General features: G+C 41.3%; 1 protein-coding gene across 3 annotated transcripts in view; it reads left to right on the forward strand.

Moving 5' to 3' along the window:
• Positions 1–22,583, forward strand: part of SPATS2 (spermatogenesis associated serine rich 2) — a 114,995-nt gene extending 92,412 nt beyond the window's left edge. For all 3 annotated transcript variants that reach the window (XM_023756331.1, XM_014458211.2, XM_023756330.1), the window contains 5 exons: positions 6,911–6,969; positions 11,926–12,035; positions 18,578–18,680; positions 19,825–20,048; positions 21,362–22,583. In XM_023756331.1, coding sequence (XP_023612099.1) covers positions 6,911–6,969; positions 11,926–12,035; positions 18,578–18,680; positions 19,825–20,048; positions 21,362–21,676 — 811 coding nt within the window. In that variant the 3' untranslated portion in view covers positions 21,677–22,583. The remainder of the gene's footprint in view (positions 1–6,910; positions 6,970–11,925; positions 12,036–18,577; positions 18,681–19,824; positions 20,049–21,361) is intronic.
• Positions 22,584–23,074: the final 491 nt, after the last annotated feature.

Consider the following 23,074-nt stretch of genomic DNA (forward strand, 5'->3'; position numbering starts at 1 on the left):
ATATTTTTTATTGATTTCAGAGAGGAAGGGAAGAGGGAGAGAGGGATAGAAACATCAATGATGAGAGAGATTCATTGATCAGCTGCCTCCTGCATTGCCTCCTACTGGGGATCAAGCCCACACCCAAGCATGTGCCCTGACCAAGAAATTGAACCGTGACCTCCTGGTTCATAGATTGATGGTCAACCACTGAGCCACACCTGCCAAGCTCTGTGATGTACTTTTTTTAAAAAAAATATATTTTATTGATTTTTTACAGAGAGGAAGGGAGAGGGATAGAGAGTTAGAAACATCGATGGGAGAGAAACATCGATCAGCTGCCTCCTGCACACCTCCCACTGGGGATGTGCCCGCAACCAAGGTACATGCCCTTGACCGGAATCGAACCTGGGACCTTTCAGTCCGCAGGCTGACACTCTATCCACTGAGCCAAACCGGTTAGGGCTGTGATGTACTTTTAATAAGAAGGTTATATGTTTTGTGTCGATCTCAGGTTATCAGTTGTGATGCTCTCAGTTAGGAATGCCTAGGGGCACTCACCTGGGCCCGTACTACTGTAGCAATCCCCCAAATGAGCCAATATTGTGGCTGCACTGGCCCTTGTGGTTCTTATGACTGCAAGATACACCTCAGCAACAACATCTGGGAACTTTGAAAAAACCAGATTTACTATTCACAGGTTCTGGAGGATAGGGGCACTCCCAGGGCTACACAGCAAGGTCGCAGAAAGAGAAAGGAGGGGGTGGGAAGAGGGAACACCTAGGATTCTACCTTTATTGGGGTAAAGTGTGGGGTGCCTAGGGTTTTGAGGTTCACTCTTTATTGGTGAATTTAAAAATAAGAGTGGGAATTAAAGTGCAAAAGTGAAAAGCAGGGTCATTCAAGTGGTCAGTTATCTAGGTCACCCAAGGTTTTCTAAAAGGGGAACTTCATGGGTGGGGTAACCTGGCTTTTTTACCTAGTTGTGTAGCTGGCAATGTGTTTATTAGAGATGGATGCCTTTGAAATGGACATCTCAGCAATGAAAAGCTTAATGTTAAGCAGTTACACTATATGTATTTGAACATTTATTCCTTTTTGTATTTTAAAGACTTGTGAAAAATTTAATGGAAAATTGCAAATATTCATCAATCTTTTCTCCAAGAAATTATCCCAACAGCTTTAGTCAACCAGTAGATTCCTCTGTTTAATGCTTGGGTGACATCACAGGACATTTCAATAGATGTTATCAATAGGTGACAACATGGCCGTAATCCATTTAGCTCAGTGGATAGAGCGTCAACCTGCAGACTGAAGGGTCCCAGGTTTGATTCCGATTAAGGGCATGTACCTCGGTTGCAGGCTCAGACAACCAATCAATGTGTCTCTCTCACATCAGTGTTTCTTTCTCTTTCCTTCCTTTCCACTCTCTAAAAATCAATGGAACCCAGCTGGCATGTCTCAGTGGTTGAGCATCGACCTATGAACTAGGAGGTCAGGGTTTGATTCTTGGCAGGGCACATGCCCAGGTGCAGGCTTGATCCCCAGTGTGGGACATGCAGGAGGTAGCCAATCAATGATTCTCTCTCATCATTGATGTTTCCATCTCTCTCTCCCTCTCCCTTCCTCTCTGACATCAATAAAAAATATTAAAAATCTGTATATATAAAAGGCTAATATGCTAAGTGTCTCTCCATCCGGTCACTATGATGCACACTGACCACCAGTGGGCAGACAACTCAGGAGCTGCCTGATGCACACTGGCCATTTACAGAGAAATGGCACCGCGGACCTGGCACCAACAAAGCAACACTTGACTTTCCCCAAGTGGGACACAGGTCCTGCCACCACCCCAGAGCTACAGCCCACCAAAGCAGCTAACACTGCTGAGACCCCATGGCTCAAAATGTGGCCCACACCCAGCCCAGCCCGGAAACGGTGGCTGTGAGCGCCCGGTACTGACATCACGTAGCAACACCCAGCTTCCTCTCCCTAGCAACAGGCCATTTAACAATAAATGACACCATGGACCTGGTGCCCACAAAGCATCACTCGGCTTCCCCCCAAGTGTGACACAGGCCCCACCACCACCCCAGAACAACAGCCCACCAAATTGCAGCCGACGCTGTCGAGACCCCATGGCGCAAAATGTGGCCCTGAAATGGTCGCTGTGGGCGCCAGGTAATGATGTCATGTAGCAACACCTGGCTTCCTCTCCCTAGCAACTAGCTTCCTTGGAGTTTCTTCAGCCCAGGAACACGACTTGCTTTATAGCCAGGTGCAAACATTTCACACTTTAACCAAATGTCTGTGAAGCGTTTTCCCGTGCCTCATCTCATTTGATCCTCACAGGAGTCCTGGACTAGGTAGATAGGAGACTTGGTAGAATCCTATTTTCTTTTTATTAGCCTGAAAATGGAGATTTAGAAAGTTTAGAAACTTGACCTGACTGAAAAGAAGTAAGAAATGGTGGACCTTGAAAATGATTTCAGGTTTACTCACTGTGCAGAATATAGTCAAACACTGCTAGAGTTAAATATTTTACCCTTTGTTCTCCCTGCATGACCTATAATAATAATCTGCTTCATGTTGATATTTACTGCTGTGTTGCTGTCAATTACCTGAAAGAGAAGTTGAGGTGCTTCACTGGGCTGGAAAAAGTTTAGCTAAATCAGAAAGCAGGTCTAATTAAGCAAGTTTATTCTATCTACACTAATAAAAGAGAAAGGTGCAAATTAACCATCACTCTGCCACTCCGCTACACCCACAAGCCATGCCCACCAGCCAATCAGGAGCGAGTATGCAAATTAACCCAACTAAGATGGCGGCGGCCACGGAGCTGGAGTGAGCAGGAGGCTTGGGTTGCCCCTGGTGATGGAGGAAGCCAAGCTTCCCGCCTGCCCTGGTCGGCCCTGGGCTCCGCTCAAGGTTACAAAGTTTCAATTATAGAAGATAAATAAATCCCAGATAACTGCTTCCAGCCCGCCCTGGCCTTGGCTCAAGGAGGTGCTGAAAAAAAGAAAAAGAAAAAAGGAGAGGCTGGGAGCTTGAGTCGCCGTCGCCGGGGGCGGGGGGGGGGGGGCATGGCCAGCCTGAAAACGACCATCAGCCCCTCACCCAGGCTGGCCAGCCACCCAGTGGGGACTCCCACCCTGAAGGGAGTGTGGCCATCCTGAAAACAGCCCTCAGCCCCTCACCCAGGCTGGCCACACCCCCATGGGTGAGGGTCCCCGGGGGGGGGGGTGCTTGACCAGCCTGCAAACAGCCATCAGCCCCTCACCCAGGCTGGCCAGGCACCCCAGGGGGGCCCTCACCCTGATCCGGGACACCCTTCAGGCAAACCAGCTGGCCCCCACCCTTGCACCAGGCCTCTATCCTATATACTAAAAGGGTAATATGCAAATTGACCCTAACAGCAGAACAACTGGGAATGACTGGTCACTATGACACACACTGACCACCAGGGGGCAGACGCTCAATGCAGGAGCTGCCCCCTGGTTGTCAGTGCGCTCCCACAGGGGGGAGCTCTGCTCAGCCACAAGCCAGGCTGACGGCTGCCAGCACAGCGGTGGTGACGGGAGCCTCTCCCGTCTCCTCAGCAGTGCTAAGGATGTCCAACTGCAGCTTAGGCCTGCTCCCCGCTGGCAAGTGGACATCCCCTGAGGGCTCCCGGGCTCCCAGAGGGATGTCTGACTGCCAGCTTAGGCCCGATCTCCTGGGGAGCGGGCCTAAGCCAGCAGGTGGACATCCCCTGAGGGGATGAGGGACCCCCCGAGTGCACAAAGTTTTGTGCACCAGGCCTCTAGTATATATATAAAAGGCTAAGTTGACTCGCACATGCACGATACATATAAAGCTCTTGGTGCCAATCGCACGCATGTGTTTCAATCTGTCATTGTCCATCGTGAATTTGGTTGACAGTTCTAGTATAGAGAAAGGGCGAATAGCAATATTAAAATATTTCTTCTAATTAATTTCCTTTCAATGTGCATGAATTGGTGCACCAGGCCTCTAATAAGTAAATAAAAATCAGTAGAAAAATATCCTCGGGTGGGAGTTAAAATAAAAAAAAGATGGCAACGTGGAAAAAAAATAGAAGTACTTATTCCTTGTCAACATTTTTTGACATAAAAATGCAAACTAATACTTTTAATCCTCACCTGTGGATATGTTTATTGATTCAAGAGAGAGAGAAACATTGATTGGTTGCCTCTTGTATGAGCCCCTATTGGAGACTGAACCCGCAACCTAGGTATGTGCCCTGACTGGGAATCAAACCCGTGACTTTTTGGTGTACAGGATGATACTCTAACCAACTGAGCCACCAGGCCAGGGCTAGAATTTTTTTTTTAATGTTTTTATTAATTTTTAAAGAGAGAGGAAGAAGGAAGAGGGATAGAGAGATAGAAACATTGATGAGAGAGTAACAGCATCATCCTGCCTCTTGAATGTCCCCTACTGGGGATTGAGCCTGCAATCCCAGCATGTGCCCTGACCGGAATTGAACCAGTAACCTCTTGGTTCATGGGTCGATGGCCAACCACTGAGCCACACCAGCCGGGTTAGACTAATTTTTTTAATGGAGTGCTTGTATGGTTGTCCATATGCTGCCCTATAAATTTTTTATGATTGGCAATGAGTCAATAAAGCAACAAAGTTTATTTAAGTGGATGCTTTTTCTCAGGGGGAAATAAAAGTACCATTGCAACATACTAGCTCATAAATGCCACAAAACAGTCTGATTGTGATAGTGCAGATTATTTTTTTTCCTTGCTAAAAGCAAGGTCATGTGACAGTCTTCTTTTTTTTAAAATATATTTTATTGATTTTTTACAGAGAGAAAGGGAGAAGGATAGAGAGTTAGAAACATTGATGAGAGAGAAACATCGATCAGCTGCCTCCTGCACACTCCCCACTGGGGATGTGCCCACAACCAAGGTACATGCCCTTGACCGGAATCGAACCTGGGACCCTTGAGTCCGCAGGCCAATGCTCTATCCGCTGAGCCAAACCGGTTAGGGCAACTTTTCTTAATCAAGATTATTATGAGCCCTAGCCAGTTTGGCTCAGAGGATAGAGTGTCAGCCTGCAAACTGAAGGGTACCCGGTTCGATTCTGGTCAAAGGCACATGCCCGGGTTGTGGGCTCGATACCCAGTAGGGGGCATGCAGGAGGCAATCAATGATTTTCTCTCATCATTGATGTTTCCCTCCCTCTCCCTTCCTCTCTGAAATAAACAAAATAATGTATTTTTTAAAGATTATTATGAATGTTATTAACATAACTACATCACAAAAGCTAACTTGTTTTCTGAAATCTTTTTTTCCCCCTAATATATTTTTATTGATTTCAGAGAGGAAGGGAGAGGGAGAGAGAGATAGAAACATTGATGAAAGAGAATCATAGTCGGACTGGCTGCCTCTTGCACACCCCCAGTTGGGAATTGAGCCCACAACCCAGGCATGTGCCCTTGACTGGAATTGAACTGTGGACCCTTCTGTCCCAGGCCAACACTCTATCTTCTGAGCCAAACTGGCTAGGGTGTTTGCTGAAGTCTTTTAATAAATAGTTTACAAGCTTTGTCAGAGATAAATTTGTCATTTGGTGGACATGGTGTCTGCATCTTATGGTGATTTAGTGACAGAAGAGAAGTAATGTTAAACTCCAGGCCCGGCAGCTCCTGTCTCAGTTGTGCTTTTGTTTTGCCTTTTAGGTATTCCAAATGCTGCTAGAGTTCTTGGAGCAAAATATTGCCAAGGTTTGGGAAATGCTTTCCTAACAAAGTATTGCTACCCCACAGTAGTTATATCTTTTCTCCAGTCTGGTGCTTTTGGATTAATATGCCAACCACATTTGTTCCATTACAAGTCTATTTATTAACATCATGCATATGATTATCAAACCTGTGTTCTCTGGCACATCACTATAAAGGATTTTGCTCTTTGAGGAAAAGTCCCTGCCTTATACTTTTTGTATATTTCATACTGTAGTCTCCTTATTAACTACTTTGTGCTAACATAACTACATGCTGAGCTAAATTGAATTAGTGTGCGTGTGTGATTGGTTTTACAACAAGAAACAAGAGTAGAACTTTTATTGATCCTTTCATTCCCATTCATAAGGAGAAATCATTCTGATTTCCAAATTTGAAGAAAGTTGGAACATTTCATGGTTGTGTAGATATTAAAATTTTTAGTATTTTTTCCCTACCACTAAGCAAAATTGATATGGTAAAGGAATACTAGGACAGCCTACTTGCTATCTGAGCTCTTCTATAAGGACATAGAAAAGCTATACATGCCAATTACATTTGCAATGGAGAAAGTGCTAATTGTCCATTTAATGTTCTTTTTCTGTAAAAAGACTACCAGAAAACTTAATTCCATATTTCCTGGATTACTAGTAAATGTTTACCAGAAACCTGCACACATGTGACTACCCTTCATTCTAAAGATTAAAGTGCCAGTAGAGACGAGTGCAGCTGTGGCAAAATGTTGAAGGTTTACAAATCCTAATCACGGATCAATTCACCATGTCTGCGCAGGGACACTGCCTGGTAAACGCATTAGAACCAAAGCTGTCCAACTTCATGGACCAAAATATGTGAGCACATATATGGAAATATGTAATTTCCATAAGGACTTTTTGCTTTTAGCACAATTTACCAAGAAATGTTTGATAGCTTGCTACTGCCATCTACTGGTGTGCTGTAACACATAGAAATAAAAGGGAATTAATTCTGTTTATTAGAATCCTTAAAATATTCTTTACTGAGGGTAACACAATTTCCTTATGGTTCATACAGTATTTACTTTGTAGTATGCTTTTAGTGAACAAACTCTGTAAGTCTTTCTCCACTATTACAATGTGCAGTTTCTCTCTTTCGAATTTCTGATCAAACCTTTTTTCCCCCTTTGTCATCCGTTCTTAGTTTAATGGACCGAGAAGTGGCATTGCTGGCTGAAATGGACAAAGTGAAAGCTGAAGCAAGTAAGATTGATCTTTAATTAAAGCCATTACCAGTTAGTAGTCCTTCTTCTCAACCCCTATAGCTAAAGCTCAATAAATGTCAACACAATAGTTTATATATTTAATTAAACAATTTTGAGCAGTTGTACTGCATTAATGTATGAATTTTTTCAGGCAAAACAACTTTACAAGAGCCTGTTTTTAAAATATCTCCAAACTTTAATATTTTGGATATAAAATTAAATGTATAAGAGACTTCATCATGGTGTCATCTTCCACCACAGCATCAATTTAGGAAAGTAAAGTCTCCTGCAGGTGCCTGGAGTATTATTTTATTCTATTTTTCTCCAGTGATTGAAGATTTCCTTTGGCACAATCAGAGGAGACTTGCACGTTGCCTACAATTTAGTGTATACATTCATGTCATTAGCTATCTCAGAACTTTTTTTTCTCAGTTTATAGAACAGTCTTTACTCAGTGTCTAATCATTTGGGTAGAGGAAAATCGATGGATTGAGGGTTCAAGATACCTTGACTAGGGTTCCTTGAAAGCTTATAAAATAGATTCTGGAGGAATAGAGTCTAACTTGGGTAATTTGTGGGGTTTTATTCAGAAGAATCAGATATCTGTTTTTGGTAATTTCTATAAGTATAAGTTAAAAATAATACAGCTGTATGAAAGTCAACTGCAGCTTATACAGTGGCATTACTTTGGGGCTTTTCAGCAGCAGGTTTTACTTTCATGCATCAAATGCCAAATTTGTAATTAAGAAGGTTGTTTCTTACCCTGGCCAGTTGCTCAATGGTTAGAGTTTGGCCCATGGACCAAAGGGTTATGAGTTTGATTCCTGGTCAAGGGCATGTATGTACTTCAGTTGCAGGCTCCCTAGCCCCGGTAGGGGCACATGCATGAAGCATCCAGTCAATGTGTCTCTCTCATATTGATGTTTCTCTCTGTCTCTCTCCTCCCTCCCTTCCACTCTCTCTAGAAATCAATGGAAAAATATCCTTGGGTGAGAATAAAAAATAAATAAAAATAATGTTTTGTTTTTTTAATATATTTTTATTGATTTCAGAGAGGAAGGGAGAGGAAGTGAGAGTTAGAAACTATCAATGATGAGAGAGAATCATTGATTAGCTGCCTCCTACACACCCCCCAATGGGGATTGAGGCCAAAACCCAGGTATGTGCCCTGACCAGGAATCAAACCGTGACCACCTGGTTCATAGGTCGACGCGCAACCACTGAGCCATGCCTGTTGGGCAAAGGTTGTTTGTTTTAACCTGCTTTTAAACTGGTAAGAATGGAAATGGGTTAAGATGATGGCTCACAATTAAATCATTTGTGTCAATGGTCATGGACCAGAGGAGGCAACTTTGAAGCACTGAGCTGAATTTAATTTTTATCCATTTTAACCTGAAAAGTTCAATATATAGCAGAGATGTTACCCACTATTTTTCAGAGGTAAGATTTCATTTAAATTGAGTGATATATCCTGAAATTTCTAAATGTGACAGTTTTAGTCCATTCATAAGCCTGTGTTCTTTTTTTAAGATGAAGGTTCAGATAACATAAATCTAGTAAGAACACATAGTCCTTACTATTTGAAATAGAGAGGCTAATATAATTAATCCCCACCGCCCAGCTTCAACCAGTTATCAATTCATGAATCTTATTTTATCAAATTCAGAGCTATAGTTTTACTGAACTTCATTAATTTTATATCTGTGTCTCCTTTCTCCCATGCTAAAAATCCTGGTCCTCAGTGACACTAATGTAATTACTCATTTACCAATACTACCAATAAGGTGCTGCTTTTTTTAAATACACTATATAGTTTTATTAATTTATATGTTCATAGTACTTTACAATTCAGAGGTTTTTTACTGATATATCATCTTCATGTAAACTTCATGAGATAGGGTTTCCTTTTCCTTTTTCCATTTCATAAATGTAAAAACTAGTTATTTGGAAAAAATGTGACTTGTTCAAAGTCATATAATTAGGTTCTCTAAGTTAATCTGATATGTGTAGAAATCTTTACTCAACATGTTTTCTCCATTTTAGAATCCTAGAATCTGGAGCTGAGAAAAAGTGAATTTGATACAAATAGCAAGTTTTTATCTTGAGAGCCATACCAATAGATCATTTGTAGCTGTTGGTCCTTGGTGTTTGTAGGCATGTTTCTACTTTATTGGGAAAGTATGTCCTTACAGATTAACCTGACATGGGTATGGGCAACCTGTGGGTGGCATATATGTGGCAAGCAGGTTAAGAAAACTTGCTAAAGTGGTTCAGCCTGCTGTAATACCTGATGTACCTCTTTGAAAATTCTATTTTTTTAAGATAAATTTGGCTAATTCTCAATAGATTACAGGATTCTGTGTATAACAGTTGGTAATTGAGTTTGATTACGTGTTAACAGAGTGGCCTAAATAAATGTGAGTTTATTTTTCTCTCGTGAAATGAAAGGTGATCTAGGGTTGAAGGGAATCTCCAAAATGACATGGGAGACCCAGCCTTCTCTATCCTTCTACCCCAGTGGTTCTCAACCTTCCTAATGTCACAACCCTTTAATACAGTTCTTCATGTTGTGGTGACCCCCAACCATAAAATTATTTTTGTTGCTACTTCATAACTGTAATTTTGCTACTGTTATGAATCGTAATGTAAATATCTGATATGCAGGATGTATTTTCATTGTTACAAATTGAACATAATTAAAGCATAGTGATTAATCACAAAAACAGTATGTAATTATATATGTGTTTTCCGATGGTCTTAGGCGACCCCTGTGAAAGGGTCGTTCAACCCCCAAAGGGGTTGCGACCCACAGGTTGTGAACCGCTATTCTACCCAGACATTCTTAGTGTGTGTTTATGGTCAAAGAGGCACCAGTCAAGAAAGGGCAAAATGTTACATGCTGCCTAAGACTCCTTTAAAGAGCTTTCCTGTGAACCTCGCCCTGTGAGTTCTGCTTAGATCTCAGTGGTCAGACTGTATCACATGACTGTCTTGTCTGTAGCAGGGTCAGGAAATATAGAATTTTGCCTAAATAGTTTCATACCCAACAAGATTGGACTTCTGGCAGGAAGAACAGGAGAATGAATATGCAGTCATTAACAGTCTTTGCTATAGTCCATCCTCCAATATCTCTCTTTTTCCCCAAATGAGAATACACTCACCTCGTCAATGGCATCACCTCCAAAGCATCATCTAGTTTTAGTATACTCAGCTGAAAGTTCAGGACTTCTGGGGAATTTCAGATCTTTTAACAGGTCTGGATATGGCACACTGCTGTGTGGAGCCCCATAAACTATAACAAAAATTAAATGCCCCCTCCTCCAATATTATACTGATAGAGAAATAATTATAGTAAGAATTATAGTAAAAATTCCCATTTGGAAAAGCAGTAATCAAATCTTACTGGACAGGAATAGCAGAGTCCCTGCCCTGGTGGAAGAGAAATTTCCTTGGTTTATCTAGCAGCCCCGGGTTCTGCTTTCTAGGAGGATTTTTTTTGCCCGTGCCCTCTGTTGGCTCTGTTCTCTACTCTGAGAGGTTTTTAGTTTGTTTGTTGTCCTTCTCAGTCATATTTGAGTTACACATCTGGGAGCATGCTAAACATGTTTCTTAACAGGCTGTAAACAACCTAAATATCCATCATTAGGGAAACTTGATAAATTATTATGGTATATCCATATATCAGACTACTAAGTGGCTGTTAAACAGTGAGGGAGATCCAATGTATTAATAGGAATTGAACCTCACGATATATTAAATAAAAATAGCTAAGGTAGCCCTAGCCGGTTTGACTCAGTGGATAGAACATCAGCCTGCGGACTGAAGAGTCCCCAGTTCAGTTCCGGTCAAAGGCACATGCCTGGGTTGTGGGCTCGATCCCCATTAGGGAGCATGCAGGAGGCAGCCAATCAATGACTCTCTCTCCTCATTGATATTTCTATCTCTCCCTCCCTTCCTTTCTGAAATCAATTTAAAAATATATATATTTTATTGATTTTTTACAGAGAGGAAGGGAGAGGGATAGACAGTTAGAAACATCGATGAGAGAGAAACATCGATCAGCTGCCTCCTGCACACTCCCCACTGGGGATGTGCCCACAACAAGGTACATGTTCTTGACCAGAATCGAACCTGGGACCCTTGAGTCCGCAGGCTGACGCTCTATCCACTGAGCCAAACCGGTTAGGGCTGAAATCAATTTTTAAAAATATCTTTAAAAAGTAGTTTTCCATGAACTATTTTTAAAAAAATAGCTAAGGTAATGGGAGGACCATGTATATGATACACTCGCATGAGTGAGGAGAAGAAAAAAGGAAGAGAGATATGTGTTATATATGCATAGAATATATTTGGAAGTATACATAAGAAATAAACTGGTTTCCTCTAAGGAGGGGACCACAAAGTCAGAAGTAGGAGAGACACTTTAACTTTTCATTTCATGCTCTTTATTCTAGGTAAGTCTTTTTTAGCATGTGTGCATATTCTTTTTTAACTTATATGATTCTTTTAAAAGTTTCTTAAATTGATTTTAGAGAGAGAGGAAGGGAGAGGAAGAGAAACATCAATGTGAGAACAAAACATCGAAAGGCTGCCTCCTTTATGACCCCCACCTGGGATTGAACCCACAACCTGGGAATGTGCCCTGACTGGGAACTGAACTGGCAACCTTTCAGTGCATGGGACAACGCCCAACCAACTGAGCCACACCAGCCAGGGCGTTAACTTATATTTCTTGATAAAAAATGTATTTTCCTGGGAAGAGGAAAAAGAGAAATGACAAATGATTTATGTGTCTTTTATTTCATGAAGTCTTTACCTATAACTGCCTTTAGAGTCCTTCAAGAAGGTGGAAACTGGACCTTTGGCTCTTCAAATACATACAGCAAGGCCTATATTTCCAGTTCTTTATCCTATTGAGCCAAAACATAGAGTTATACTCATTTTTCCTCTACAGTGGAAATTTTGCTCAGCCGACAAAAGAAAGCTGAACTTCTAAAGAAGATGACTGATGTGGCCGTTCGAATGTCAGAAGAGCAGTTGGTTGAGCTCAGAGCTGATATCAAGGTAAAACTTCCTTCTTCTTTCTGCCTTTCTTCTTGCCCTCCGGGACTAAAGTAGCAAATCTCCATAATTCATGGCCATATCTAATATATTGAACTCATGGTCTTTCCTTTCAAAACCTGGCCCTCTTCCAGGTTCCCTTTCTCTGTAGTGATACTGTCATCTATCCAGTTTTCTAAGCTGGAAACTTTGGGAAACTTCTCCTTTCCAGCATGAAATCTATCAGCAGACCCTGTCCATTTGAATTCCTACTGAATCTCAGATCTGACCTTTTCTCTTCATCTCCACCACCACTGTCATGATCAAGTAACTATTATCTCTTGCTTGGACTGCTGTAATAGCCTCATAACTGATTCTATTCTATTCTCCCTCTCCATCCCTCCAAATCTGTTCCTCACACTGCAGTAACCTGCTTCAAATTTTCCATTTCGTTTATTATTTGTTTTGAAACATTGATGTGAGAGAGACACATGAATTGGTTGCCTCCTGAACATGCTCCAACTGGGGCCTGGGATCAAACCTGCGACCCAGATGCATGCCCTTGACCGGGAATTGAACCCTGTGACCCTTCAGTGCATGGGGCAAAGCTCTAACCATTGAGCCATGGACCAGGGCTCCATTGCTTTAGGATAAAGACTATAATCCTTAGCTCAGCCTGTAGGACTGTGCAGTTGGCTCTGCCAGCATCATCCTTTCACACCATGCCCCCTTGTTCTCATTTCCAGCCATATTAACTTTTCCTTTCTGCAGACACATCCTGCTCCTTCCTGCCGGAGGACTACTGCACATGCCGTTCATCTATCCAAAATACTCTTCCCTCCCTGCCACTCCCAGCACATAGTCACTTCTCATCCTTCCTGATTTTCTTCCTATTTTGTGCCTTCATAGCAGTTATATTCCATGTACATTTGATTAATCTGTTATTCTCACTAGCTGGTGAACTTTACAATGGCAAAACTGCTGTCTCTCCAGCCTAGCATAGTACCTTGGCACATAATAGGTATTCAATAAATTTATGTATGTATGTATTTTGTTCATCCCCACCTGAGGATATTTTTCCCATTGCTTTTTCAGAGAGAGTGGAAGAGAGAGAGAGGCAGGGAAGGAGGGAGAGAAGGAGAAAGAGAGAGAGAAACATCAATGTGAGAGAGACACATCGATTGGTTGCCTCCTGCATGCACCCCGACAGGGGGAGGGGCAGGGAGTGAACCCAAGACTCAGGATGTGTCCTTGACTGGAAATCAAATCTGCAACCCTTTGGTGCGCAGGCTGGTGCTCTAACCACTGAGCACACTGCCCAGGGCTATTATTAAATATGTTTTATTATTGATTTTAGAGAGAAAAGAAGGGAGAGGGAGAGAGAAAGATAGAAACATTGATGAGAGAGAAACATCAATCAGCTGCCTCCTGCACAGCCCCCACCGGGGATCAAGTCCACAACCTGTGCATGTGTCCTGACTGGGACTTGAACCTGTGACTTCTTGATGCATGGATCAACATTCAACCACTGAGTCACACCAGTTGGACAGTGTTCAGTAAATATTTAAATGGTTGGTCGATTCTGATTTTATAGAGAAAAATGAGCAATTTGAGATGTTAATTATAATCTGTAAAGATTATTTGTGTTTAACACTCATATTTTTTTAAATTTTATTTTTCAGTTATAGTTGACATGCAATATTATTTTATTTTAGTTTTAGTTTTAGGTGTATAACATAGTGGCTGACAATCATATAATTTACAAGCTCCCCCCCCCATTTCAAGTACCCACGTGGCATTATACATAGTATGACAATATTATTGACTATATTTTCTATGCTGTACTTTACGTCCCCATGGCTATTTGGGGACTACCAATATGTACTCCTTAATCCCTTCACCTTTTTCATCTATAACCCCAAGCCCTCTCTCCTCTCCCCTCTGCACTCTGGCAACCATCAGTTTGTTCTCTGTATCTATGAATCTGTTTCTGTTTTTTTTTTTGGTTTTTTTTTGGTTCATTTTATTCTTTAGATTCCACATGAAAGTGAAATCAGATGATACTTGTCTTTCTCTGTCTGACTTCTTTCACTTAGCATAATACCCTCTAGATCAGTGATGGCGAACCTATGACACACGAACTCATTTTTTTGGTTGATTTTTCTTTGTTAAATGGCATTTAAGTATATAAAATAAATATCAAAAATATAAGTCTAGCCGAGACCGGTTTGGCTCAGTGGATAGAGTGTCGGCCTGCGGACTGAGGGGTCCCGGGTTCGATTCCGGCCAAGGGCATGTACCTCGGTTGAGCTCAAAAGGTTCGCCATCACTGCTCTAGATCCATCCATTCTGTTGCAAATGGCAAGATTTCCTTCTTTTTCTCTCTCTCTCTCCCTTCCTCTCTGTAAAAAATCAATAAAATATATTTAAAAATATATATATAAGTCTTTGTTTTACTATGGTTGCAAATATCAAAAAATTTCTATATGTGACACGGCACCAGAGTTAAGTTAGGGTTTTTCAAAATGCTGACACGCCGAGCTCAAAAGGTTCGCCATCACTGCTCTAGATCCATCCATTCTGTTGCAAATGGCAAGATTTCCTTCTTTTTTATGATTGAGTAAATTCCATTTTGTGTATGTACCAAAACTTTTTTTTTTTTTAACCCTCACTGGAGAATATTTTTTCCATTGATTTTTAGAGAAAATAGAAGTGGGGGAGGTGGGGGAAAGAAAGAGAAACATTGACACGAGAGAGACACATCAGTTGGTTGGCTCCCACATGAATCCAGACGGGGGTCGGGAATCGAACCTGCAACCCTTTGGTCTGAGGGCCAGTGCTCTAACCACTGAGCAACCGGCCAGGGTTACCACAACTTTTTTATCCACTCCTCTTTTGCTGGGCATTTGGGTTGCTTCCATGTCTTAGCTATTGTAAATAACACTGCAGTGAACATAGGATTGCATAAATCTTTTTGAATTCATGTTTTGGGTTTCTTTGGATATATACCCAGAAGTGGAATCACTAGGTCATAAGGTAATTGCATTATAACTTTTTGAGGAGCTTCCACAGTTTTGTTTTGTTTTTAATCCTCACCTGAGGATATTTTTCCATTGATTTTTAGAGAGAGTGGAAGGAAGGGGGGGGGGGGGAGAGAGGGACGGAGAGAGAGAGACATCAATGTGAGAGAGACATATCGATTGGTTGCCTCCTGCACGCACCAATGGGGCCCAGGGATCAAGCCTGCAACCAAGGTACATGCCATGCCCTTGATGGGACTCGAACTCGTGACCCCTTTAGTCCAAGGGCTGACACTCTAACCACTGAAACAAACTGGGTAGGGCAGTATGGACATCTTAACGATGTTAATTCTTCCTACCCGTAAACACAGTATATGCTTCCATTTTTAAGGGGGGGGGGGCAAAAGTAGATTTACAGTTGTGTGTAGGAGAAACACAGAATTTATTCTTGTATTATTATTTATTAATTATTGTATTTTCCATATGAACAATTATAAAACTACTTTTGCCCACCCTATATTTGTATCTTCTTCAATTTCTTTCTTTGGTGTCTTTTTTTTAAAAATATATTTTTATTGATTTTTTACAGAGAGGAAGGGAGAGGGATAGAGAGTTAGAAACATCGATGAGAGAGAAACATCGATCAGCTGCCTCCTGCACACTCCCCACTGGGGATGTGCCCGCAACCAAGGTACATGCCCTTGACCGGAATCGAACCTGGGACCTTTGAGTCCACAGGCCGATGCTCTGTCCACTGAGCCAACCGGTTGGGGCTTTCTTTGGTGTCTTATAATTTTCCAAGTATAGGTCTTTTACCTCCTTGGTTAAATTTATTCCTAGGTATTTAATTTTTATTGATTTTATTATTTTTTAATATAGTTTTATTGATTTCAGAGAAGAAGGGAGGAGGCTAGAGAGATAGAAACATCAATGATGAGAGAGAATCACTGATTGGCTGCTTCCTGCATACCCCACACGGGATCGAGCCAGCAACCTGGGCATATGTCCTGACCAGGGAATCGAATCTGGTTCATAGGTCAACGCTCAACCACTGAGCCACGCTGGCTGGGCATTTTTATTTTTTTGATGCAATTGTAAATGGGATTGTTTTCTTAGTTTCCCTTTTTATTAGTTCATTATTGGTGTATTAAAATGCAACTGATTTCTGAATATTTATTTTGTTTCCTACTACTTTACTGGTTTCATTTATCAGTTCTAGTAGTTTTTTGGTGGTATCTTTAGGGTTCTTAACACGTGTACTTTTTAAATTCTTAGCTAAAGAACAGTGTTTCTGCCCTGGCCAGTGTTTCTAAGTGGTTAGAGCAGTGGTTCTCAACCTTGGCTGCACATTAGAGTCACCTGGGAATCTTTTTAAAATCCTGATTTCTGAGCCTCATCCTCTGAAAATTCTGTCTCTTTGTTACTAATGTTGTGGCCGCACCCCATAATAAAGAAACAGAATTTCCCGGAGGATGAGGCCCAGAAATCAGGATTTTAAAAGATTCCCAGTGATTCTAATGTGCAGCCAAGGTTGAGAACCACTGGGTTAGAGCGTCGGACCACACACTGAAGGGTCATGGGTTTGAGTCCGGTCAAGGACACATACTTGGATTGTAGGTTCAATCCCCAGCCCCAGTTGGGGCATGTGCAGGAAGAAACAAATGCATATGTCTCTCTCACATCAATGTTTCTCTCTCTCTCCCCCCTGCCCCCCTCTTAAAACAAAAAATCAATGGAAAAAAATATCCTCGGATGAAGATTAACAAAACAAAAAAAGAAAGAAAGAAACGAAAGAAAGAAAGAGCAGTGTTTCTGAAACTAAGCATGGGAACCTTAGAGAGGTCAGGGTATTCATTGATAGTTGGAGACACTGGGGTTCTAAAAAATTGTTTATAAACTATGAGCTTTATAGACAAGGGGAGTTGGCCTTCTCTAATCCTGAGCCCTTAACTTCTGTTCTTTCTGAATACATGAGGTTTATTGCTGTATTTAAGTGGAATACTTGCTGCAGAGGCTATATAACAGCCTTTGTAAAATAAAAACATAGATGGAAGATCACCTAAGCCCTTACAGGTATCTTTGTCATCACTCTGATTCAGTATTTTACACAAACCCTAGGTTATGTTATTACTCTCACTTCTTCCACTTAGACTCTATTGGGGTGAAATAGCAAAACAATGCAAATTTTTAATTACCATTTTCTGATTAACTAAAACTATGTTACTAAATTTTATAGAAAGTCGTCTTCATAGTGATGCCAATCAGTCTCATTCAACTATCTGGGAGAAGCCGGAAACCCCTTTGGAATTAAGATGAGAATTCTGGCTCTTACAGCCTTCATCTGTTCTCCTTCCCGCGTGGTTGAAAAGCTGCTAGAAATATTTCTGCAGGCTGACTAAGGATCTGTTTCTCTCCACATTTTGAGTGTACTGAAGTGGGTGCTATGCAATTTAAATGTCTGATTTCCAGATCATTTTATTTCCGTCATTCCTGTTATGTCTTTGGCTCAACAAACTCTAGAATTTGTTTCAGACTTAATCTCAGACTGATATTACATGTTGAAGGCTTTGTCACAGAGCTTTGTGTGCTTCCCTGAAGCTTTAGGGCTTCAAAGGCCAGCGGTAATTTTTATTTCTTCTTTCCCTTTCACTGCTAGACACATCTCAAGGATTCTGATGCATTCAGTTCTTCCCCTTGAACATCCAAAGTGGAATTAGACCACTCCCAAGACTGCTCTAAGGAGTTCATTTCTTCTGAATTTTATCTAGAAGAATTATAACTTTTCTTTTCATCTCCTTTTCATCTTAAAGTGATTCCAGGCTACGTTAGAAATTGTTTATTGAAATAGACCCTCAGAAACACTTTATTCCTAACATGTATTTAGTCCCTCACTCTCTGTAGTATAGTTAGTTTTTGACCCAAGGGGTTGACTACTTCTCAACTCAGTCAGCTTAAAAGGGTTAAATTATATGCAGCACAAACTTCTCGTTTGTGAAGTTGACTTTTTCACATGAATGATTTTCCATCTCAAGAAATTGTTTCTATTTCAAGGACTAACAAATTCTACTTTACAAAGAGTTGAAGTGGGTTTCCTAAGGAAGTTTTTACTAAAGAACCAGACCATCTATTTAAATGGAATCATTGTTGTAACTTAAGAGTGTTTTTTTGCTGCTGCCTCTGTTTATAAACTGTGAGCTATATAAAATGTATAAAATGAAACAATGTGGAGAGTAGCCAATAGCGGAAAGTGGCCCTCTATAAATTCTTTCTCCTTTCTCTGCAGTTTCTTGTGATTATACTTAGTGGGCTTTGACCATCATGTAGTATTTCATAAAGCTCCTAAATAGACTTCTCTTTGGGCTTTGAAGAAAATGACTGAATTTTGTCAGTCACTCAGCATTGGTAATATTGTGGCCATTGAGCAAACTTTGAAGCAATAAAAATAATTCAATTGAAAATAATTCTGTTTCATTCATACATAGCAAGCTGTAGATCCCATGTGTACTGCATGTCTCACCTGGAGGCTTTTCTTTGCCCTTTTTCCAGCACTTTGTTAGCGAACGTAAATATGACGAGGATCTGGGAAGAGTAGCCCGGTTCACCTGTGACGTGGAGACCCTAAAGAAGAACATTGATTCATTTGGACAAGGTGAGATAGCAAGAGATTCCGGGCACTGGAGATGGCGATGAGAAGACCCACTGTACTAATTAGAGACTGAAGTGCTGGTTGGCTTCTCTTCTGATTCTTCTTTCGTGCCTCTTGTGTTTTGTTTGTTTTTATGAAAAGTAGCTCTGAGATCTTTAAGAAGTCAGTGGATGCAGATGCTTGGAGCACTGAGGATGGGCTCCCTAAATTTGCAATAACATTTTTTTCATCCATTCTCTGTTGAGTTGAGAGTGTATGATATGAAGTATAAAGAGCATGGAGCTCTGGAGTCAGACCAAGTTTGCCTCTACTCATTTTATTCCTCTGGAACCTCATTTTATTCCTCTCTAAAATGGAGATAATAATACCTATCTTGCCTGGCATACAATAGGTGATAAAACAATAGCTTCAAAGAGGGTGGTGCCTCTAAGGTGAGAATTTGTGTGCCACCAATCCTGAGCTCAGCTCCTTGGTTCTTTCCATCTCAGTATGAAAGTGAAATGTTGGCTCTAGGGCAGTGATTGTGAACTCAGCACTAGTCCAGGCTTAACACCAAGAAAAAAATCTAATGGGGAGCTTTAAACCATTGAATTCTGACAAAATTCGAATTGAAAATGTTAATATTTTTCAGCTAAATTGGTATTTTAAGTTTGGGATTATTTTTGCGAAAGAATCCTAGGAAGATACATGTTTGTTGTAAAGACTAGTTCTGTTCATATTAACTAATCTTGATTAGTTATACTGTGCATCATTCAAAATTTTTTAAAAAGATTAACTCTTTACCTTTGTCTTTCTTTGTAGTGTTCCTTTGTCTGTACTTTAGAGTGTTCCTCACATAGGAACTGTATGTATGGCTTATATTGTTATTCCTAGGTTTAGGTAGTAGGAAGAGCCAGGACCTTAGGTAGTAGGAAGTGTCAGGAAGGCACTAGTTGGTGGGGGGATAGGTCACTCTGGTCTTGAACTATTGGCTTATTTCTAAGAGCAGTGGGAATTTGGAGGAAGAGGGCAGAAGGGAGATTTTCCTTTTTGTTACCCATTTTATGTATAAGCGTTTTTTATCTTAAATTGCTCTTGTGAAATGGGGAAAACCTTACCCTTCATCCTCTTTCATCATATGACCGCATATTTCTTATATTTGTTTCAGTGTCCCATCCAAAGAACAGCTATTCAACCCGATCGCGATGTAGCTCAGTTACATCTGTGTCCCTGAGTAGCCTGTGTGATGCCCCTGCTGCTGCTGCTGCTGCTGCTTCCACCTGTGCCTCTGGTCCCAGCCTTACAAGTACTAACAAGAAAAACTCGGCACCAGGAGAGACTCCTGCAGGCAGAGCAGACTCCAGTGGCCGGTCCTATCAGCCTCATCGCCAGGTAACCTGGCTTCCACACTGAGCTAGTCAGGAAGAAAGCTACCAGATTTTCACAGTTTATTTTTTATTTTATTTTTTAAAATATTTTATTGATTTTTTACAGAGAGGAAGGGAGAGGGATAGAGAGCTAGAAACATCAATGAGAGAGAAACATCGATCAGCTGCCTCCTGCACACCCCCTACTAGGGATGTGCCTGCAACCAAGGTACATGCCCTTGACCGGAATCAAACCCAGGACCCTTCAGTCCTCAGGCTGACGCTCTATCCACTGAGCCAAACCGGTTAGGGCACAGTTTATTTTTTTCTTTTTTCTTTTTTTTTTTAAATATATAGATTGTCACTGCTTAAGTGCTGACAGTTCAGTACATTACCTTCCTCTCTTTATTCCCATTCCACACCTATTTTGAATCCCTCCAGCCTGTTAGTTCCAGAGAAAGCATTTGGTATGTATGTTCCAAACCACCAGCCAGTTTAGATTTCCTGTTGCCAAGACTGCTGACTTTCTGATGTTGGCAGTGATTCTAGCTGTCGTAGGTAGTAACGCCTGGTAATTAGTCACAGTGGGAGTTGTGCACCCATCTCAAGGTAGATAAATACCACAGTGGCAGGTTCACCAGAATGAAGCAGCAACTCCTTAGAAGTACAACATAGAATATACCGGAGAGAGTGTGAACTTGGTTCCATAGGGAGTGAACACTAGAAAGTTGAAGCATAATCCATAGTTTCTTTTCCTTGGTTTGAAAAAGATACACAAGAGCAATTGAAAGCAGTGCTGTCAGTAATTCTTCAGAATTGAAATTGGAAGACAAAATTAAATCCCATGCCATAAACTTCCTGGGTTGTAATGTAAAAATGTACTGCATGTCATAGCAGTGTGATTGAATCTATGGTTTATATAGCAAAGCAGATCATAATGATGTTTATTTTATTATAACAAATGTTCATTATCTTTACAAATTATTTATTATCTGCAAAGCTCAGACATGTGATAAGATACTTGCCCAATTGAGGGCTTGTAACAACCCAAGGAATGTTCTTCCTTCTTTAGCATGTGCCCAGCTAAAGAAAAGTGAACTCCTCTTCAGTGGAGAAGAGCCTAGGGGTGAAAGGCAGGGAAAAATAGTGAAAGAATGATCATTTCTGATGCAGTGGCTAGGTTGAATTAGGCAGAATTCTGTGAATCTTGAGAGATCACTGAGTCCCGAGTATGGACTACCACAATTATGCTGTCAGAATACTCCCATTAACTAAACTGGAATAAATGGAGTACCACAATGCCAGAGTGTTTTGGACATCATATTCTTTCGTCCTTAGGTGTTGCCGGGGAACCGACGAGGAGGACAAGGCTGCAGGCCGCAAGGCCAAAAGTTCAGTGACCCCACGAACCAAGGACAACATGACAGTATGGGTCGTTACAGAAATAGCTCATGGTATTCATCTGGTTCCAGGTATCAGAGTTCACAACCCCAGGCACCAGGAAATGCTAGTGAACGGGGCCAGGCGCTCTCTGCAGGGAGCAATGGAACTGGAGCCAGCATGGAACCCAGCCCACCTAAGCCCTCATTCAAAAGGGGCCCACTCCCCCAGCGCAAACCCAGGACCTCTCATCCTGCAGCTGTGAACTCTTGAGGGAAATTCCAATTGGCCTTTCTCCTTTATCCCACATAATTCAACTTGATAACTGGACTTTAGGAAACTTATAGTTAGATTTAATAACAGAAAGACGTTTTCCCATATCAGTTTTTTTACCATTCTAAATATTTCTTTCCTCCTTATTTTTGGAGGGCAATCTTTTTTTTCCCTTGACCTTTCCCCGTGATTTGGATTCATTCTGATTGGTCATTTCTACCAGGAATCATGGGCAATGATGGCCAAGTTTCCCAAGGGTAAGCAGTGTTCTTCCCGGGGCACCAGGCCTTTCAGTTGCCCGCAGAAGCCGTCCTCAGCAGCCCCCACGGTTAGGCTCTCAGGAGTGGATGGGTCGGAGCTAGTCCTACTGCCTTTCCAGTCTAAGAGGAGCCACACATGCCTGTCAGGTTCCCTCTAAACAACAGTTTAACCAGGAGAGGCACTGAGGGGATTGTGTACTGCACTGAATTAGTCAGAGAAGTGGAAAATTTAATTGGTGAAAAGGAAAAAAGACTAGGAAATATTTAAGAATCTGCCTCTCACAAAGTGCCTGAGATTGACACTCAGATCAGGGTTTCAGTCTCCCGCTTGGCATGATAGCTTAACCTGCAGTTTCTTCAAAATATCCAAAGTTTTGTTTCCTTAATTTCCTTAGACTGCAAACGTGTCTAGGGAAGTCCATGGGAAAATAGCATTTATTTAAAGTTAAAAGAGGGGGAAAAGTATTTCTTTGCTTTAATGTTTGAAGATTTTTGTTGTTATTATTCTCATTCTAAATCGTATTCTTATCCTGAATCAAATTTATAGCTATGTAATTAGTGTTAATCTAAGTGTTACTCATCAAAAAATTGCCGCAGTCAATCTTTAGAGTTGAGTAAATAAAAACAACTGCATAAATGTTCCCACATTTGTTTCCCAGCGGCAAGTGACTTCATTTCATTATCTATTTTTCTTTGGGCCTCATGTGGTAGAAGTCTCTGAGACAGCTTGTTCAGGGCTTAAATGAGGGTGTCTGATGCCTAAGTCATCTGTCCGCTGCTTAGCTTCAGAACCACATTAAAATGTGAAGAGCCAGAATGAGCAAATGCAGCTGTTCCTGTGGGAAAGATTCATAGGATAGGGAATGACTTTCCAAAGGAGAGCTTACCAGTTTAGAAAAACCACAGCTGCCAACGGCTCTCCCAGGCAACCAAAGGTTATATCAGCACCCCTCCTCCCTGCCTGTCCCTCGACAGGAGTAGTGAATGTAACCGTATAATTGAGCTCCCGCACGTAGCAGGTGGCATCGGTGCCAGACCCTTGCACCCTATCCCCACTCCAGCATCTATGATTTAATAACAGCAGAGCGATTTATTTCTCCAGTATTTGTTCTCCCAAGTCTGAATCCCAGACTATAAG

Source organism: Myotis lucifugus, unplaced genomic scaffold (assembly GCF_000147115.1).
Source record: "Myotis lucifugus unplaced genomic scaffold, Myoluc2.0 scaffold_91, whole genome shotgun sequence".
Taxonomy (NCBI): domain Eukaryota; kingdom Metazoa; phylum Chordata; class Mammalia; order Chiroptera; family Vespertilionidae; genus Myotis; species Myotis lucifugus.